The following is an 18,108-nucleotide window of genomic DNA, read 5'->3' as shown; positions in this document are numbered from 1 at the left end:
TAACGAGGTTTCCACATGATGAAGAGGAGAAACACCCTTGAGAACCAGGCTAATCTTCTCTGGAGTCGTTGAAAATAGTCGTGATGGGAGAGCAAAGAGTTTCTGAATATGCCTCAGCGATGTGACGGACACGGTCAAGTCATAGAAGCTTCAGGTCAGATGCTCCTCAAGACAGATTGGCCTGAGTGCAAGGAGGCCTCAGGACGTTTGGTGCATTCCATCCATCCAGCTACACACTCAACCATATCCACCCATCCACCTACCTACAGGCACACCCGCCCATCCATCCACCCGTCTCCTACCCACTAACCCGCCCACCTACACTCACCCATCCGTCATCTCACCCACACTCACCAAATCATCCATCTACCAACCCATCCACCCTACCATCCACTGCACACTGACGTACCCTTCCACAACCACAACTACCCAATGATCCATCCACTCATCCATCCATTGTCCACTGACCGTCCATCAACCTACTCACTCATTCTTACCCATCCACCCAACCACTTACCCATCCATCCACCCACCTACACAAAACCCACCATTCACACCTCACCCACTTCCTCCACTCACCCAGTCACTCAATCAGCTCAACTCACCCATATATCCACCCATCCAAATATCCATCCACACACCCATCTAACTACCCACTCATCTATCCACCCAAGCATCCACCTATCCATCCACACACCACTTCTCCCACACTCCTATCCAAGTACCCACTCACCCATCCCCCTACCCAGTGTGTGTGTGTGTGTGTGTGTTTACTGCAAAGTAGAGCGCTTCCAACCAATGACGTGCCTGTGACGTGTGTGTGTGACCTCACGCTCTTCTACCAGTGTCTGGCCAATCCTCACACGACACGTCACGGTTTTGCCAGGCGGGAAACCGTGATGGAATTCAGTTTGTCCGCGGCTGTCATACTGAGCGGATAGTGTGTGCATTCTACATATTATTGGTACTACATATTATTGGAATTATTTTACTGCAATATTACGTTTCCGAAACAATACAGCGGTACAGTTTGTGTTCATACGGATTAATACCGCAGTCTGCATAGCGTCTGGAGTGTGGCAGGCCATGTAAGTACAGTATATATGTATATCTGATAAAATTAGGTAGTTTGTGTTGGTTATTGTTCGTAGGGATTATGATGTTTTGGGTTTGGTTACGTTACGTTGGTTTCCTTAAACACACACACACAGGCAGGCAGGCAGGGAAGAGGAAGCAGAGAAGCAGAGTGGGGTGACACGGGCAGAGAGAGAGACAGGGAGGACCTGGTGGGGTTGAGGAGGAGATGGGGGGGATAAGTTGATCTCCATATCTTGGATTAGTGGGGAACACACACACACACACACACACACACACACACACACACACACACACACACACACACACACACACACACAGCCAAATTTAACCCAGAAAATAGATACATAACCTCAAAATAACTCCAAATAATAAGTGAGGAGGAGTGATGGCCATCTTTGTTTTCAGCTGAGGTCCCCCCCAGCCGCCATGATGGTTTTGCTAGAGTCTGGGCCAGTTCCAATATTATTTCTATTTACTTAACTTTTATATTTTGGTTGTTAAGTAAGGTATTATGGTTTCTAAAAATATTTAGTGATGTTTTGAGTGTTTTTCATAGGTGTGATAAGGGAAATTTGTTGATTATGAGGTTGTTTGTTCTTTAAATAACCGTTGTTTTCGCGGCCATTTTTTTAAATATGGTCATACAACTTTTTTTTATTTCAGCCGCTAGTGAAGATTTTATTGCTTCTAAAAATAGTTCATGGTTTTTAAAGTGTGTGTTAATCCTGTTCAGTTAGATATGTGGACTTTTAGAGTGATTTATTGGCATGTTAAAAGTGAAAAAAGTGACGTTTTTTATTTATTTATTTTTTTATTTCAGCTTCTAGTTAACTTTTAATTGTTTGTAAAAATAGTTCAGATTTTTTTAAGTGTTTTTCCATTCCCGATAAACCAGATTTGTGGACTTTAGAATGTTTTTTTTATCGTGTTTATGTTCCAATAATTTTTCAACGAGTTCTTTTAAAAATCTTTGTTATTATAGAGGCTTGAAATATTTTTATATTCCCAGTATTAGTTAAAGTGCATGGCCTTTCAGAAAATATAAGGCATTCCACCCTAGCTTCATTTTTGCGAGGGGTCATTTTCAAAATGGAATCGTTTACGTAAATATGCAAACGTGACGTCATCAACTGTGACTTCATCCGGGGACCGAGATCCGGGACCCGCCCTCTCCCTTCCAGTCACCCCCCCCGTCAGTGTTTAACGTAAATTTTTTTTTTTTCATGCGTTTTCAGACTTGGGAATAGGAGGAAAAATAAAGTAGAAATGGAGGAGGAGGAGGAAGGAAGGAATGGAGAAGTGTCATGTCATCGGACCTTCCTCCTCCAGTCTCTCTGTCAATATTTAACGTAATTTCTATTGTTTTCCAGGTGTGTGTGTGTGTGTGTGTGTGTGTGTGTGTGTGTGATAATAACAATAATAATAATAATAATAATAATAATAATAATAATAATAATAGTAATAATGAAGGCTTCATTTAAGCCAAACAGCCTTTCGCCTGACAAGTTACATTAAAAACAGGGAATTAAAAGAAAAACATAATAATATAATAAAAACGAAGTAAAATAAGCTAAAATGCACCAAAGTACACAAAAATAAAATAGAATAAAACAAGAGCACGTCAAATTACTACAGTGAAGGTAGTAAAAATGCCATCCTTATATAACAACATGTATCATAACAGGCTGTGAAGCTGGATGGAATTTCTCTTTCTTACATGTTTGTTTTATTAGTCAAGTTGGCAATGGTCGAGATGGGGATGTTCTTATGCACGACTGTGCGGATGGGAATGAGGGTGTTGTGGTAACGAGCGGCACGGCGGGGAGGCGCTACGGGAGGGGGAAGGAGGTGGCGGTGGCGGTGATTGTTTAGCACTCGCTTGCCAAACTGCAGGATTGCTTGTTTGTAGACAGGTGATAGGTGGAGTGATGTGGTGAGGGCGTCCACGTAGCAGGCGTATGTAGGGCCGAGCACGATCCTGACCGCGCGCTTCTGCTTTCTCTCTGGACGACCAGGCCGGCGATGCGCGTGTGTTTGTGTGTGTTTGAATGAACGAGTAATCTATTGAGTGAGTGAATGAAGAAACGAACGAAGAGTGAGTGAGGGGGTGGATGTGGGAACGCCTGGCGGTAGGTGTGGCTGTGTTTCCATCAGGCCAAGCTCTTAATCTCCATGTGCAGCGGTTCCTTCCGTCAAATTTTGAGGCGCCAATCATAATATATATATATATATATATATATATATATATATATATATATATATATATATATATATATATATATATATATATATATATATATATATATATATATATAAGCATTTTATTTATTACTTTATAATATAATGGTTGCCATAGCTATTTACATAAACAAGGCCCTTTTTGTTTGTCTGTTTGCCTGTTTCCTTGACTCCATTTGTCTATCGTCCCTTCATTCTCTCTCTCTCTCTCTCCTCTCTCTCTCTCTCTCTCTCTCTCTCTCTCTCTCTCTCTCTCTCTCTCTCTCTCTGAGTGGATTAGTGGATGAAGGACGGATGTGCTAGTAGGTAGGTGGATGGAAGGCTTGATTGGGGTGGGTAGCTAGATGGGTGGATTGACTGATTTGTGGATGGGTGAATTGTTGTGTGAATGGATAGGTGGATGGGTGAGTAAATGGGTGGGTGGATGGATGAGTGGATGGGTAGATGCGTGTTGATGTGTTGATGAATGGATGAATTAATATATGGATGGAAGGGTGAGTGAGTGGATGATTGGATAGATGGATGGATGGATGGATGAATGGGTTGTAGGTGGATGTGTGGGCAGATAAGTGGATGGGCGTATCACTGGATGGGTAGCTGGATGAAAGGATGAATGGTGGATGTGGATAAGTAGGGTGGGTGAATGGTTGGTGGGTGGTTAGATGGTAAGTGGATGAGTGAATGGGTGGATGAACTGATGGATAAATGGGAGTCAGTGGTTGAATGAACCAAGCTCCCTTCACGAACCTTGTAGTCAGACGTCTGAGTGCTAAGTACCTCAAGCACCAAATATCCTGAGGCTTCTTTGCACTTAAGCCGATCTGTCTTGAGGAGCATCTGACCTGAGGCTTGTATGATCCAGTACCAAGTGACTATATACGAGTAGCTCCCGGCTGAGACTAAAGTACTAACAGCAAAATAGGAGCTTATGCGTTACAGACACACAGACAGGCATCCTAAGGCAACCTACACACTCTTCGCCCTAGTTCATCGTCTTCCTCCATTATCTTAGCGTCCTCCTCTTCCTCCTCCTACAGCCGCCAAACTCACTCTCCCTCCCCCTCCTCTCTCCCCCTCCTCTCTCCTCTCCTCCTCCGCCATCAGATCGGGTTCCACTGGGTTCCTGTTTCCAAGCCTCGTTTCTTTATTTTTGGCTGTTTTCTTGTGATTTCTTTTGTTGCTGTGCTTGTCTTGTGTTGTCTTTCTCTCTCTCTCTCTCTCTCTCTCTCTCTCTCTCTCTCTCTCTCTCTCTCTCTCTCTCTCTCTCTCTCTCTCTCGTTAATGTTCTTGTTGGTTGTGTGGATGTTCTTAAAGTTGCTGAAAATGTCACTGGTGTTGTTGTTGTTGTTGTTGTTGTTAATGTTCTTGTTATTGTTGAGGGAGGACGTGAACTTTGGCTCAAATCTGGCTTAACTTTCCCCCCTCCTCTCTCTCTCTCTCTCTCTCTCTCTCTCTCTCTCTCTCTCTCTCTCTCTCTCTCTCTCTCTCTCTCTCTCTCTCTCTCTCTCTCTCTCTCTCTCTCTCTCTCTCTCTACAAGTTTCCGTGATTCCTTGCCTCTCGTTTAGTGTTAGTAGTGTTTTCTGAGAGAGAGAGAGAGAGAGAGAGAGAGAGAGAGAGAGAGAGAGATACGGTTCCTTTTTTTCCGAACCATTTCATTCTCCACATTCTGAATCAGCAAATGAACCAGTCCGTGTCTTTCGGAGCTCCACCACCCACCGGGCTCCTCTCGTCCTCCCGGCGCAAGGTAAGGAGGTGGGAAGGTTGTGATGGCGTGGTGTGGGCTTCAGAAATACGGTGGCGTGTGCTGTGATGGTGATGAAGATTGTGATGAAGTGAGCCTTTTGTTTTTAGTTTTTCAAATAGTGAACCTTTTTTATATATATATCAGGTTTTATACAATGGGTCTTTTGTAAGTAATTTTTGTTGTCTTAGGCCAGATTTCCTTCTGACATTGATAAAGTCTTTCACTGCGGCACGAAACAATTAGCAGCACCAGAAGCAATGCGTGAAGTCTTTATAAGCATCTGCAAGAAAGTTAGCGATGAAAAAGAATACATTTTGCAATTTGTTCCCAGTTCAAAGATTGGATGCGGCTGTGGAACAAGTGAAGATGTCTCAGAGTGACTGGTAATTAGGGAAAGGTGTACCAAGTGGCAGTCAAAGGGTTAAAAACGAACATCAGGAAAAAAAATATAAGGATTGGCACAAGAATTCATTAGTCCTACACGTGGCAGTCCCTGTATAAAACATGCCTGCCTATTTCCACCCACCCATCTATACATCCATACATACATACATACATACATACATACATCTTGTCTTCTAAAGCTCCCAAATGACTCGGCACTAACAACCTGATTACTGAGTCTATCCCATTCATCTACCACTGTACTGGGTGTGGTGATGTGTCAGAAGTGTAGGTGTAGTGATGAAGGTGACGGGGTGTGGGTGTGGTTATGGCGTGCGAGTGACGAGGGCGTGGTGATGGCGTGTGATGAGTTGATAGGTGTTAGTGGTGGTTTGAATGACGTGATGGTGATAGTGGTGAAGGGTTAGGATGTGGTGATGGTGGTGGTGGTGATGGAGAGGGTGTGATTGTGATGGTAGTGATGTTGGTAGTGTTGATGTAAGGACGAAGAAGTGTAGAAGGGAACCGGTTAGAGAGAGAGAGAGAGAGAGAGAGAGAGAGAGAGAGAGAGAGAGAGAGAGAGAGAGAGAGAGAGAGAGAGAGAGAGAGAGAGAGAGTGGGGGGGACGGTTAGTGAAAAGTTAGCACAGTTTTGAAGTGAATTAGTGAGACATTTCTGGCAAGAGGGAAGGAAGAGAAGAGAAGTGTAGTGGAGGAAGAGAATTATTATAGTTGGGAAGAGAAAAGGAAGGTGAGACGTGGAAGGAAGGAAGGAAGGAAGCAAGAAAGCAGAGGAGGAAAAGAGAAAATAAAGAAAGGAAAGAAGGAAATCGAGCACCAGACAGAGAGAAGAACGAAATTAAGGAAGGAAGGAAAGGAAGGAAGGGAGGAAGGAAGGCAGGCGAAATGTATTTATCTGAGGAAAAGAGACGACTGTGGCCAAGGAAAGTTTTGATGAGGGAAAATGCAACTTTGAGTGAGTCTGACGTGAGATGCCTGCACTGAGGAACGCTGGTGGTGGTAGTAGTAGTAGCAGTAGTAGTAGTAGTGGTGGTGGTGGTAGTGGTGGTAGTAATTGTTGTAATGGTGATTATTGTTGTTGTACAGTAATTATAATGGTGGTAGTAGTTGTAGTAGTAGTAGTAGTAGTAGTAACAACAGCAGTAGTAGCAGAAGCATTGTGATATAGTGGAGAGAGAGAGAGAGAGAGAGAGAGAGAGAGAGAGAGAGAGAGAGAGAGAGAGAGAGAGAGAGAGAATGATGATGATGATGCAGAAAAAGAAAAAAAAATCTTGATATCAGACGAAAGGAGCGAATACCTGTCTGTCTGTCTGCCAATCTGTCTATCTGTGTATGAATATCACGCTTTTTAATTAACAGTACCATAATATCCTCAAATAAAAAAACAAACTGACAGTCAACGAAACATCAATCTATTCATATATACGAGTATGCGAGTAAGCGTGTGTGTATCCCGTGTATGGCCTGGTGTACTAAGGTGTGGGCGGGAAACAAGGGGAAAGAGTGTGAGCATATTGATAACCAGGGCAGAAGCAGGACGGGTAGAGGAGGGACGGAGGGGGAGAAGAGAGGAGGGGAATGAGCGGCTGGGGCAGTGAAGCGAAAAGTTCATTGCAGAAGAGAGAGGGAGCTGACAGTTTGTATTAGAGGGCGAGAGAAAAATTACAGCAAGGGTATGAAGGAGGGAGTGAGAGATGAGGACGATGAGAGAGAGAGAGAGAGAGAGAGAGAGAGAGAGAGAGAGAGAGAGAGAGAGAGAGAGAGAGAGAGAGCGCACATACACGCATACATGAATAGTTTTGTAAAATTTCTGGTTATTTCAGGAGAAAGCGTGAATTTAGTCTCTCTCTCTCTCTCTCTCTCTCTCTCTCTCTCTCTCTCTCTCTCTCTCTCTCTCTCTCTCTCTCTCTCTCAAACCAGGTGTTCACAGGTGTCTCGCTTCCTCATTCAACACACTCGTTTGCTTCTCTTCCTTTGTTTCCTTTCCCTTCCTTCCTCCAGTGCTCTTGTTATTTTCTTTCATTTCCTTCATTTCTCCTTTAAACTTACTCGTTTCCTCCCATTCCTTTCCTTCCACCACCACCACTTCCTCCTCCTCTTCACTTGCCCTCCAGCCCTGCACGTTTCCACTTGATGTTTTCTCTCTCCCTGCCCTCCTCTCACCGCTCCATTCACCAGACACTTCAAGGCCAAACACAACACAACACAACACAAACATGCGAGTTCAGGTTTTCTCACAAACACACTTAAGTAAGCAACATTTGTTTGGGCCACTTTGTCTAGCACCATTTATTTATTTAGTTTTAGCGTATTATTTTTTACTTTTTTTTTTTTTTTTAATGTGTGAATGGTGGTGGTGGTCATGGTGGTGGTGGTTGTGGTGGTGGTGATGGTTTTTATTACATATCCGTGGCGGCAACAGGTGGCCGCCAGATGGCACGTGTGGTGCTGCCAGAGAGGGTGTGAAGGAGAGAGAGAGAGAGAGAGAGAGAGAGAGAGAGAGAGAGAGAGAGAGAGAGAGAGAGAGAGAGAGAGAGAGAGAGAGAGAGAAACTGTTACTTTCACACTTTGCAACATAAACACGTGCATATCGCTACGGACACAGACATAGGAGTGATAAGACGTGTAATCAGCAGCGGAGGGTGAGGGGTGAACGTCCCGGTGAGGGCAGAAGAGCACGAGGCAAGCTGCCCGTGTTGTGAGGTACAGGACAGGGCTGGGACGGTACAGGGCTGGGAAGGGATAGGTCTGGGAAGGGACAAGGCTGGGAAGGGACAGGTCTGGGAAGGGACAAAGCTGGGAAGGTACAGGGCTGGGAAGGGACAAGGCTGGGAAGGGACAGGGTCTGGGACGGGACAGGGCTGGGACGGGACAGGGCTGGGAAGGGACAGGGCTGGGAAGGGACAGGGCTGGGAAGGGACAGGGCTGGGACGGGACAAGGCTGGGAAGGGACAAGGCTGGGAAGGGACAGGGCTGGGAAGGGACAAGGCTGGGAAGGGACAGGTCTGGGAAGGGACAAGGCTGGGAAGGGACAAGGCTGGGAAAGGGACAAGGCTGGGAAGGGACAGGGCTGGGAAGGGACAGGGCTGGGACGGGACAAGGCTGGGAAGGGACAAGGCTGGGAAGGGACAGGGCTGGGAAGGGACAAAGCTGGAACGGGACATTGCTGGAAAGGGACAAGGCTGGGATGACAGAGGGCTAAGCGGGGCTCCCACATATGTAAACTTAGGCTAACATCATATGGGAAAAATCAGAGGCTAACATCATATGGGAAAAATCAGAGAATTTTCACGACTTTTCTACACTCCAGTAAACTCAAATATAACTTATGTAACTCTAGGTATAACAAGCGTCCCCGAATCAAGACGGCAATTCGCTCACCATACTTATTTTCATCTTAGCATTCAGAGCCCGTATTCAGAAACGCTCTGCTGTCTCACCACGACTATTTCCAAGGTCACAGAGACGATCAGCCGGGTTACCAAGAGTGTTTCTCCTGTTAATAATGTAAAAATCTTGTTAATCTGTCACTAGAACCATAAGAACAGCCTTACAAACCCTATGAAACTTCAACTAGGGCCTTTTAAGTGTCGTGGGGGTGCGGCGCAGAAGTGTTTCAGAATTGGGTGTTCTATCCGATGACTCAGCCACGCATCAACGCTCACTAACGCACGCATTTCTTTTTCTTAATTGTTTTTCTCTCATTTTTTCCTTGTGCGGTTTCTCCAGTACATTAATTTAAAAAGTGGGAGAGAGAGAGAGAGAGAGAAGTGGCGAGGCAAGGAGAAGATTAGCCATTAAGAGAGAGAGAGAGAGAGAGAGAGAGAGAGAGAGAGAGAGAGAGAGAGAGAGAGAGAGAGAGAGAGAGCAACAATCAATGGATGTTATAAGCCCTACACACACACACACACACACACACACACACACACACACACACACACACACACACACAGGGGGTATAATAATTAGTACAACAAATACCACCATTTTTTTACCTTTCCGCGTCATTTCCCAACCACAAAATGCTTCTCCTAAAACAAGCCCCACATTTTTATTTTTCCCCTCGCAACAAACGTTCCCTCTTTTTTCCCTTTTTTTCCCATGGTGTGGTGAATAATGGAGGGCTATCACGTGTGTCTATTTTATCCTTCTTTTCATCATTCATCTTCCATTGTTTGCTTTGCCGCTTGTTTTTTTTTTTTTAATAATTTATTGTCTTTTTGCCATTTTTCCTTTTTTTCATTATTTATCATTCATTGTTGTTTTTTTTTCACCATTTCTTCTTTCGTCATTCGTATTTCATTCATGGCTTTATCATCAAATACGGTTATTGTCATACTTCGTTTGTTTGTTTGTTTGTTTGTTTGTTTGTTTTGTTTCTCTCATGTTGTTTATATAGAATAGCTGAATGAAATTTTTGTTGTTGTTGTTGTTGTTGCTGTTGTTGTTGCTGTATTAATTTATTTACCTATATTTCAATTGCTTTCATTTATTTATTCATTAGTTCTTTCACTTATCGTATTTCTCTATTCACTGCCCTGTGTTGTATTTACGCTCGTATAGCCAGATGGGATTTATTGCTACTGTATTCTGTTTATTTATTTTATTTTATTTCTGAGCGAGGCGCGTTGCTGCTGTATGGGGCGTGGAATTAATAAATATTTGCCAAGCTGAGTCATCAACTGAACAAATACATAATCATGATTGTCAAAAGAAACTGTATGTGTGTGTGTGTGTGTGTGTTTGTGTTTTCATTCCGCTTTAATGTATAATCGGAGGAGGAGGAAAAGGAGGCCGACGAGGAGGAGGAGGAAAAGGAGGAGGAGTAAACATTGAAGAGAAAAGGATAAGAAAACAAGACATTAGATAGTCAAATTGCAGTTGTTGCTGTTGTTGTTGTTAAATTGTAGTGCTTATTGTGGTGCTGATAGTTAGAGAGAGAGAGAGAGAGAGAGAGAGAGAGAGAGAGAGAGAGAGAGAGAGAGAGAGAGAGAGAGAGAGAGAGAGAGAGTTTCCCGGCTTACAAACCTAACACACACACACACACACACACACACACACACACACACACACGTATAATTTTTAAAACTCTGACGCCCACAAATAGCAGGCTAGCAGTTTTCTTTAACGACTTTGCGGCTGGAAAAAAGAAAAAAGAAAAAGGAGGTTTTCCATTAATCTAACTAACCATCGCGTTAACTTTAATAGGTCATGTGTGTGTGTGTGTGTGTGTGTGTGTGTGTGTTCATACAAGCATAATACGTATCACTGGTTGGCATATTAGCATTAACCCGCTTCTCTCTCTCTCTCTCTCTCTCTCTCTCTCTCTCTCTCTCTCTCTCTCTCTCTCTCTCTCTCTCTCTCTCTCTCTCTCTCTCTCTCTCTCTCTCTCTCGTACATAGAGCATAAGTTGGCTAACTTTTAAGCACTAAGTTTGGTGTAAGTTAGGTGTATCTCAGCCACACATCTTGTTTACGTGGCCGCTGCTGGATGGATGTGGCTGCGGGCAAGTCCCTGGGCCCCTCCATGCGCTGTGAGGTTGGCTGGCTGGGTGGGTGGGTGGGTGGCAGGTTAAGAGGCTGGCTGGCTGGCTGGGTGGGTGGGTGGGTGGGTGGGTGGATGGGTGGCAGGTTAAGAGGCTGGCTGGCTGATGCGTGTAGGAGGGAAGGTGTAGGTGAGAGTTTGTCAGATGTTGGTTGGTCAGTCAAGTTATTAGATTCAGTTTCATCAGTGTTAGTTTTGGTAATGTTAGTGGTAGTAGTAGTAGTAGTAGTAGTAGTAGTAGTAACTATCAAACTAACACTAACTGCCGCTGACTGAGTGACTGACTGACACTCACTGACAAATCTACGCATTCCGTCTACCTTATTTCGAAACGTAGGACGGCTGGAAACTTAGTGCATGTAAATTACGTATTTCTACCAAATCTTTAAGTAGATGTAGCACAATAATAACAACAACAGCAATAATAATAATAATAACAATAATAATAATAATAATAATAATAATAATAATAATAGGAACAGGGATACCAACACCAACAAACATAGCAGGGTGTTGGCAGCCTTGTTTGTTGGTGTGAGTGTTGTGTTTGTTTTGTGTTAGCGTGGCAGAGACAGGCGGCGGTGCAGGGGCGACAAGAGAGAGAGAGAGAGAGAGAGAGAGAGAGAGAGAGAGAGAGAGAGAGAGAGAGAGAGAGAGAGAGATCAAACATACACAGATTGACTGCCTGATTAACTGATTGCTTCGCTTCTCTTGCTTGCCTTAGCCTCCTCCTCCTCCTCCTCCTCCTCCTCCTCCTCCTCCTCCTCCTCCTCCTCCTCCTCCTCCTCCTCCTCCTCCTCCTCTTCCGCTTCAGGGAATGTCACGTCTAGCTCTGATGACTTCTTGCACCTTTCCTTATTTTCTTTTGTTATTATGACCCCCTCCTCCTCCTCCTCCTCCTCCTCCTCCTCCTCCTCCTCCTCCTCCTTTACTATCCTGTCTCCTCATTAGTAGTTAGTGTAGAATAGTTACCCAAACAGCCGAGTAAGGATATCGTCTCCTCCTCCTCCTCCTCCTCCTCCTCCTCCTCCTGGCCTACTTGCCGTGATCAGTCGCTTTCTCCTCTCAAAATAATACGAATGGAGTGCAAATGAGAAATGAGGAATGCCCGCCATCTGCTGGTCTCTTGCATATGAGGAGTTGTGAGGCGCAGCTCCCCCCCTTGGCGCCTGCTGCGGGATGGCCGTGTTTTCTGTCCTGCCTTCACGCTATCGTCTCTCTCTCTCTCTCTCTCTCTCTCTCTCTCTCTCTCCATCAGGTATTAATGTTTCCTCTTTGTCTTTCTCTCTCCTCCTCTGTATTTCTTGTTTTCTCTTGTTTTCTCTTCCAACATTCGTACTTTTTCTGTCGTTCTCCTCCTCCTCCTCCTCCTCCTCCTCCTCCTCCTCCTCCTCCTCCTCCTCCACCTCGGAACAAAACTGATCGTCGGCACCTTGTCAAATAAATGGTGCTCGTAACGGTACGATTTCTCTCTCTCTCTCTCTCTCTCTCTCTCTCTCTCTCTCTCTCTCTCTCTCTCTCTCTCTCTCTCTCGTGTGAGGTGTTTTTTTTTCCGACTTCTGATCACGAAAGAGTCAGTCGTGTTATTTTTAGCTCTTGTGTGTGTGTGTGTGTGTGTGTGTGTAAGTGGGCATCATGTATACTCTCTTCACAAACCAGAGTATGCCAGTATTCCCCTTCTGCGGGAGAAGGACATGGCAAGACCTGGGAGTGTGTTGGGCGGAGGAGTTGAGGAGGACCCGAAGGAAAAGTTTAAGGATGCAGTGAAAGAAGAGGCGAGGGCGAGGTAGTTTGGACGTGTCGGGAGGGGAGAGGAGGAGTATGTGGGAGTGTGCAGGGAGGAGGAGGATGCTGGGGATGGATCTACCCGGCAGGAGAAAGAGAGGAAGACCTGAAGGAAGGTTTATAGATGTAGTGAAAGAGGACGCACTTGTAATGGGAGTGACTGAGGAAGACGCAAAAGAAGGAGGAGGTTGATCCGCTTCAGCAACGCCTGACTGGAGCAACGCAGCGAAGAACAAGATAAAGAAGGACGAAGAACAACAAAAAGAATAAGAGCAGGAGCAAGAATGAAGAATAACAACAACAACACACAACAACAACAACAGCAACAGCAGCAACACAACCCCCTTTCCCTCACGAGCTGCACGGTATAAAATGACAGTCACCCTCAGGAGTTACTGAATAAAGTGGCTACGATTTTCAACACGACCAGGAGACACTTGGACACTGTAACCCTTAGTGGTGCAGTGGAGGTGGGGCGGGATGTGGCCTCTCCTCTGCCTCGCGTTAGCTTAGCGTTGGCCTTGGAGAGGTCTTCATTAATACTGCTTCTGGTAATTCTGAATCTTCATTTGTTGCTCTTTTTGATTTTTTTTTATTATTCGTTAGGGAGGGAGTAGTATCTTCAGTAAATTTTCTTGCTTTTTTTTTTCTTTTTTCTTTCTTATTTGATTTTTCTTTCACCATGTTGTTGTTGTTGTTGTTGTTGCTGTTGTCGTTGTTGTTGTTGTTGTTGCTGTTGTCGTTGTTGTTGTTGTTGTTGTTGTTGTTGTTGTTGTTGTTGTTGCCCTTAGCCAGAATCCCCTATGAAGTGACTCTCCGTGACACTTTAATTTTTTATTTTTTATTCATAAGAGTGAAGCAACGAAAGGATACAAGAAAAAAAAAAGATAAGTGAAAAAAAGAAAGTGTTCACTGGAGATGTGAGCCACGAAAATGAAAAACTGTCAGGGAACATCATCTGAAACAATTCGACAAGTAATGTTTTGTCTGGACGGAAGAAAACTATACGTAAATGTTAATACTAGGGGAGAGAGAGAGAGAGAGAGAGAGAGAGAGAGAGAGAGAGAGAGAGAGAGAGAGAGAGAGAGAGAGAGAGAGAGAGAGAGAGAGAGAGAGAGAGAGAGAGAGAAATAAGTAGATAACGAAACGGAAATATACTTAAGAGATACAAAAAAAGATAACAATAAAAGGAAAAGAGAAGAGGATTAGAGAGAGAGAGAGAGAGAGAGAGAGAGAGAGAGAGAGAGAGAGAGAGAGAGAGAGAGAGAGAGAGAGAGAGGGGTCATTTTCACCATTATTAAGCCGTACATTTTGTGCCTGAGGGCGTGAGAGGGAAAGGGAGAGTAGGTGGAGGTAGAGGAGGAGGAGGAGGGAGGAATGAGCAATATAGAGGAGGAGGAGGAGGTGGAGGAAGAACTGAAGGGTGTAGAGGAGAGTAAATTATCCCTCTCTCTGTCCTCCCTCACTTTGGGAGAGGAAGGGAGAAGAGGACAGGAAAACGGAGAGAGAGAGAGAGGAGGACAGGAAGGGGAGAGAGGGAAGAGGGAGAGGAGAAGAGAAAGGGGAGGAAGGAAGGAGGACTAGATTGAGGAGCCAGAGAGAGAGAGAGAGAGAGAGAGAGAGAGAGAGAGAGAGAGAGAGAGAGTTATAAAAAGAAGTAAGATGAGATTTAGTGGAGGAAGCAGGGAGGGAAGGAGGGAGATTAACTTGAGGAGGAGGAGGAGGAGGAGGAGGAGGAGGAGGAGGGGAGGAGGAGGAGGAGGAGGAGGAAGAGGAGGAGAAATGGAATTAGGTGAAGGAAAAAAGGAAACAGAAGACAAGGAGGAGGAGGAGGAGGAGGGGAAGGAGGAAAAGAGGAAAAAGAGGAGGAGGAGGAAGACGAAGAGGAAGGGAATTAGGTGAAGAAAAAAAGGAAATAGAAGACAAGGAGGAGGAGAAGGAAAAAGAGGAGGAGGAGGAGGAGGAGGAGAAGGAGGAGGAAAAAGAGGAGAAGGAGTAAGAGGAGGAAGAGGAGGAGGAGGAGGAAATATGTGCTGGAGGGAGGGTAGGTGGTTGGAAGGAAGGAGGTAAAGAGAGAGAGAGAGAGAGAGAGAGAGAGAGAGAGAGAGAGAGAGAGAGAGAGAGAGAGAGAGAGAGAGAGAGAGAGAGGTGTGATTTATTTTCCAGAACCAGCAAGAGAAAGATAAGTCACCGAACTTGTGGAAGAATTTGACGTGAGTGTGTTGAGGAGGAGGAGGAGTAGGAGGAGGAGGAGGAGGAGGAGGAGGAGGAGGAGGAGTAGGAGGAGGAGGAGGAGGAGGAGGAGGCAATGAAAAGAGGCAAGAGATATATCCATTAGTTCTTTCTTTTATTTCCTTCATTGTTTTGTAAAGTTTCTGCCTGCTTGCGAATTGCCTCTTTCTCTCTCTCTCTCTCTCTCTCTCTCTCTCTCTCTCTCTCTCTCTCTCTCTCTCTCTCTCTCTCTCTCTCTCTCTCTCTCTCTCTCTCTCTCTCTCTCTCTCTCTCCCCGTCCATCCTGAGTATATATTTATTTTGAGACAAGGGAGAGAGAGAGAGAGAGAGAGAGAGAGAGAGAGAGAGAGAGAGAGAGAGAGAGAGAGAGAGAGAGGTTTGATTGACTGGGGAAGGAGGGATTGAAGATTTAACTATGTAATTGTATGCAACGTAATTAATATAATCCACCTATTCTAATCTTTCTATTCTAATCTATCTTTCTATTCTAATCTCTGTCTATTCTCTAATCTATCTATTCACTCTAACTAGTCTTTTCCAATCTCTGCTATTCGTATTGTAATCTACCTATCTATATATCTTTAATCTAATGTAATCTATCTATTCTCATCTCTCTATGTAATCTTATTTGTCTATGCTATGGTGCGTATGATATGTATGGCGGGGGGGGATGATGGGTAGAAAAGGGTAGGCATGTTTTGTATAGGGACTGCCACGTGTAGGCCTGCTGGCTTACTGCTTATGGCCTTCCAATCACAGTAGGGTTAAAATTTCTTGATCTGCGGTGAAAAAGAGGTGACAAATTAATGAACAGGGATGATAGGTAGAAAAGGGAAGGCATATTTCATACAGGGACTGCCACGTGTAGGCCTGATGGGTTCTTTTGCACTAATCCTTATGTTACTATGCTTTTGTCCCTTAATTTCGTGATATACAGTGCAAAAGAGGCGTCATGCACCCAAGCAGCAATAACTTACCGTATGTATTTACTCTGGCAAGAGGAGAGACGGTTCCTAATTCGCATTCAAGTGTTTGCCTATCCTGTTTGTAAAAAGTTCTATTGAATTACACAGGGAACGGTAGGTGGGTTGCTCTCAGGTCCTTTGATCCCGAGCACTGATGAAAGGTAATGGTTGAGGAGGCCCTCGATGTGCTGCCTCTGTGTGTGTGCGTGTGCGTGTGCTCGCTAGGGAGACGAGAGATTAGGGAAGGGAGAAGGAAGGGATAAAACTGCTCGTATATGCTCTTTCCTTCCCAGTATTGCAGGAAATAGACACAAAAAAAAGGAAGAAAAAATTAAAGAAGAAAAGAAAGAGAGGGAGGAAAGGGAGTTGAGGGAAGGGAGAAGGAAAGAATAAAGCTCCTTCTAGCGTGTTCTTTCTTCTCTTTTTGTAGAAACTAGAGAGAATAAGAGGAAGAAAGAATTAAAGGAAGAAAAAAAGAGAGGGAGAAAAGAGTTGAGAGAAGGAAGAAGGGAGGAAAAAAAGAGATATAACTGCTTCTGATATTTCCTTTCTTCGTCACTATTTTATAAACTAGAAAAAAAAAAGAGAAAAAAAATGAAAGACAGAGGAAGGCAGACTAAGAGAGAGTAGATGAGACAGGAAAGAAAGAAATAAGAAAAAGAAAGAAAGAAAGAAAGAGAAGAAGAAAAACAAGGAGACAAAAATGAAGCCAGTAAAGGAGAAAGAAGAAAAAGACAAACAGAATAAGAAAAGAAAAGAGAAAACAGAAAAGAAAGAAAAAAGAAAAAGAAAGAGAAGGAGGAAACAAAGAAGGAAACATCCAATCAGGGAGGAAATTTAACTCTCCCTCTCCCCTCTCCCTTATACTGTTGGCATGCCGGAGGGGGTTACTGGGAGGGAGAAGAGGGAGGAAAGAAGAAAGAAAAGCAGGAAGGACAGATGTAAATTCTTCCTTTACTTCTTTCCTGAGCCACTTAAGGACTGAATATGGAAGTAGAGAGAGAGAGAGAGAGAGAGAGAGAGAGAGAGAGAGAGAGAGAGAGAGAGAGAGAGAGAGAGAGAGAGAGAGAGAGAGAGAGAGAGAGAGTACAAATGAACGAGTAGGTAAGAAATTGATAAGAACAGAGAAAAATAAGGAAAGAATTTAAGAGTAGAGGAGAGTAATGATTGAATAAAGGTGAATTAATGAAGGAAGGAAGGAAGGAAGGAAGGAAGAAAACACACATTACTTTCCCACATTTGTCTTTCTCTATTATTCTGAGTCACAACTTATTCATTCATCTCCTTATCTCCTTTTTCTTCTCCTGTTGCAGTTGTTCCCTTATTCTTTCTTGTCACCCATACAGTCTTCCCCTACGTCCTTTGTCATCCCTCATCTCTTCACTCTCCTCTCCTCTTTTGTTTTCTCTTCCTCCTCCTCCTCTTCTCGAATCGTCATCATCATCATGTCTCAGTTGCATTTGTTTGTTTGTTTGTTTGTTTTGTTTTTTTTGCTATTTATATTTCCGTCTTGTCTTGTCTTAACTTGTCTCGTCTTCCCTCAATTTGCCCTCCTCCTCCTCCTCCTCCTCCTCCTCCTCCTCCTCCTCCTCCTCCTCCTCCTCCTCCTCCTTTTCATCTTTCTCCTTCGTTGTTGTTGTTGTTGTTGTTGATGATGATGATGATATTATTGTTGTTGTTGTTGTTGTTGTTGTTTGGTTACCTTACATATCTATCCTCCTTTCTCTTTCTCTCTCTCTCTCTCTCTCTCTCTCTCTCTCTCTCTCTCTCTCTCTCTCTCTCTCTCTCTCTCTCTCTCTCTCTCTCTCTCTCTCTCTCTCTCTCTCTCTCTCTCTCTCTCTCTCTCTCTCCCTCCCCACTGTGTATGTATATGTGTGTGTGTGTGTGTGTGTGTGTGTGTGTGTGTGTGTGTACAGGACCCAAGTCACACTCCATTTACATCTGATTTTTACTTCCTTCCCTCCTTTGTTTCTCTCTGAGGGCGAGGGAGAGAGGGAGAGATGAAAAGGCAAGGGGAGGGAAGGGGAGAGAGGAAGACATGGTACTACCTCTATTGCCTGGAGAGAGAGAGAGAGAGAGAGAGAGAGAGAGAGAGAG

At 44.3% G+C, this 18,108-nt stretch overlaps 1 protein-coding gene across 1 annotated transcript in view; it reads left to right on the top strand.

Annotated features, from left to right (window-relative positions):
• The first annotated feature begins 5,081 nt into the window (after positions 1–5,081).
• LOC135105219 (uncharacterized) overlaps positions 5,082–18,108 on the top strand; it is a 32,862-nt gene continuing 19,835 nt past the window's right edge. The window contains 1 exon segment of the mRNA XM_064013335.1: positions 5,082–5,169. Within this exon segment, the coding sequence (XP_063869405.1) occupies positions 5,147–5,169 (23 nt within the window). The 5' untranslated portion in view covers positions 5,082–5,146.

The sequence above is a fragment of the Scylla paramamosain genome, chromosome 11 (genome assembly GCF_035594125.1).
Source record: "Scylla paramamosain isolate STU-SP2022 chromosome 11, ASM3559412v1, whole genome shotgun sequence".
NCBI classification, from domain to species: Eukaryota; Metazoa; Arthropoda; class Malacostraca; order Decapoda; family Portunidae; genus Scylla; species Scylla paramamosain.
The sequence above is the reverse complement of the archived record's forward strand: the minus strand, read 5'-3'. Positions and strand labels throughout refer to the sequence as shown.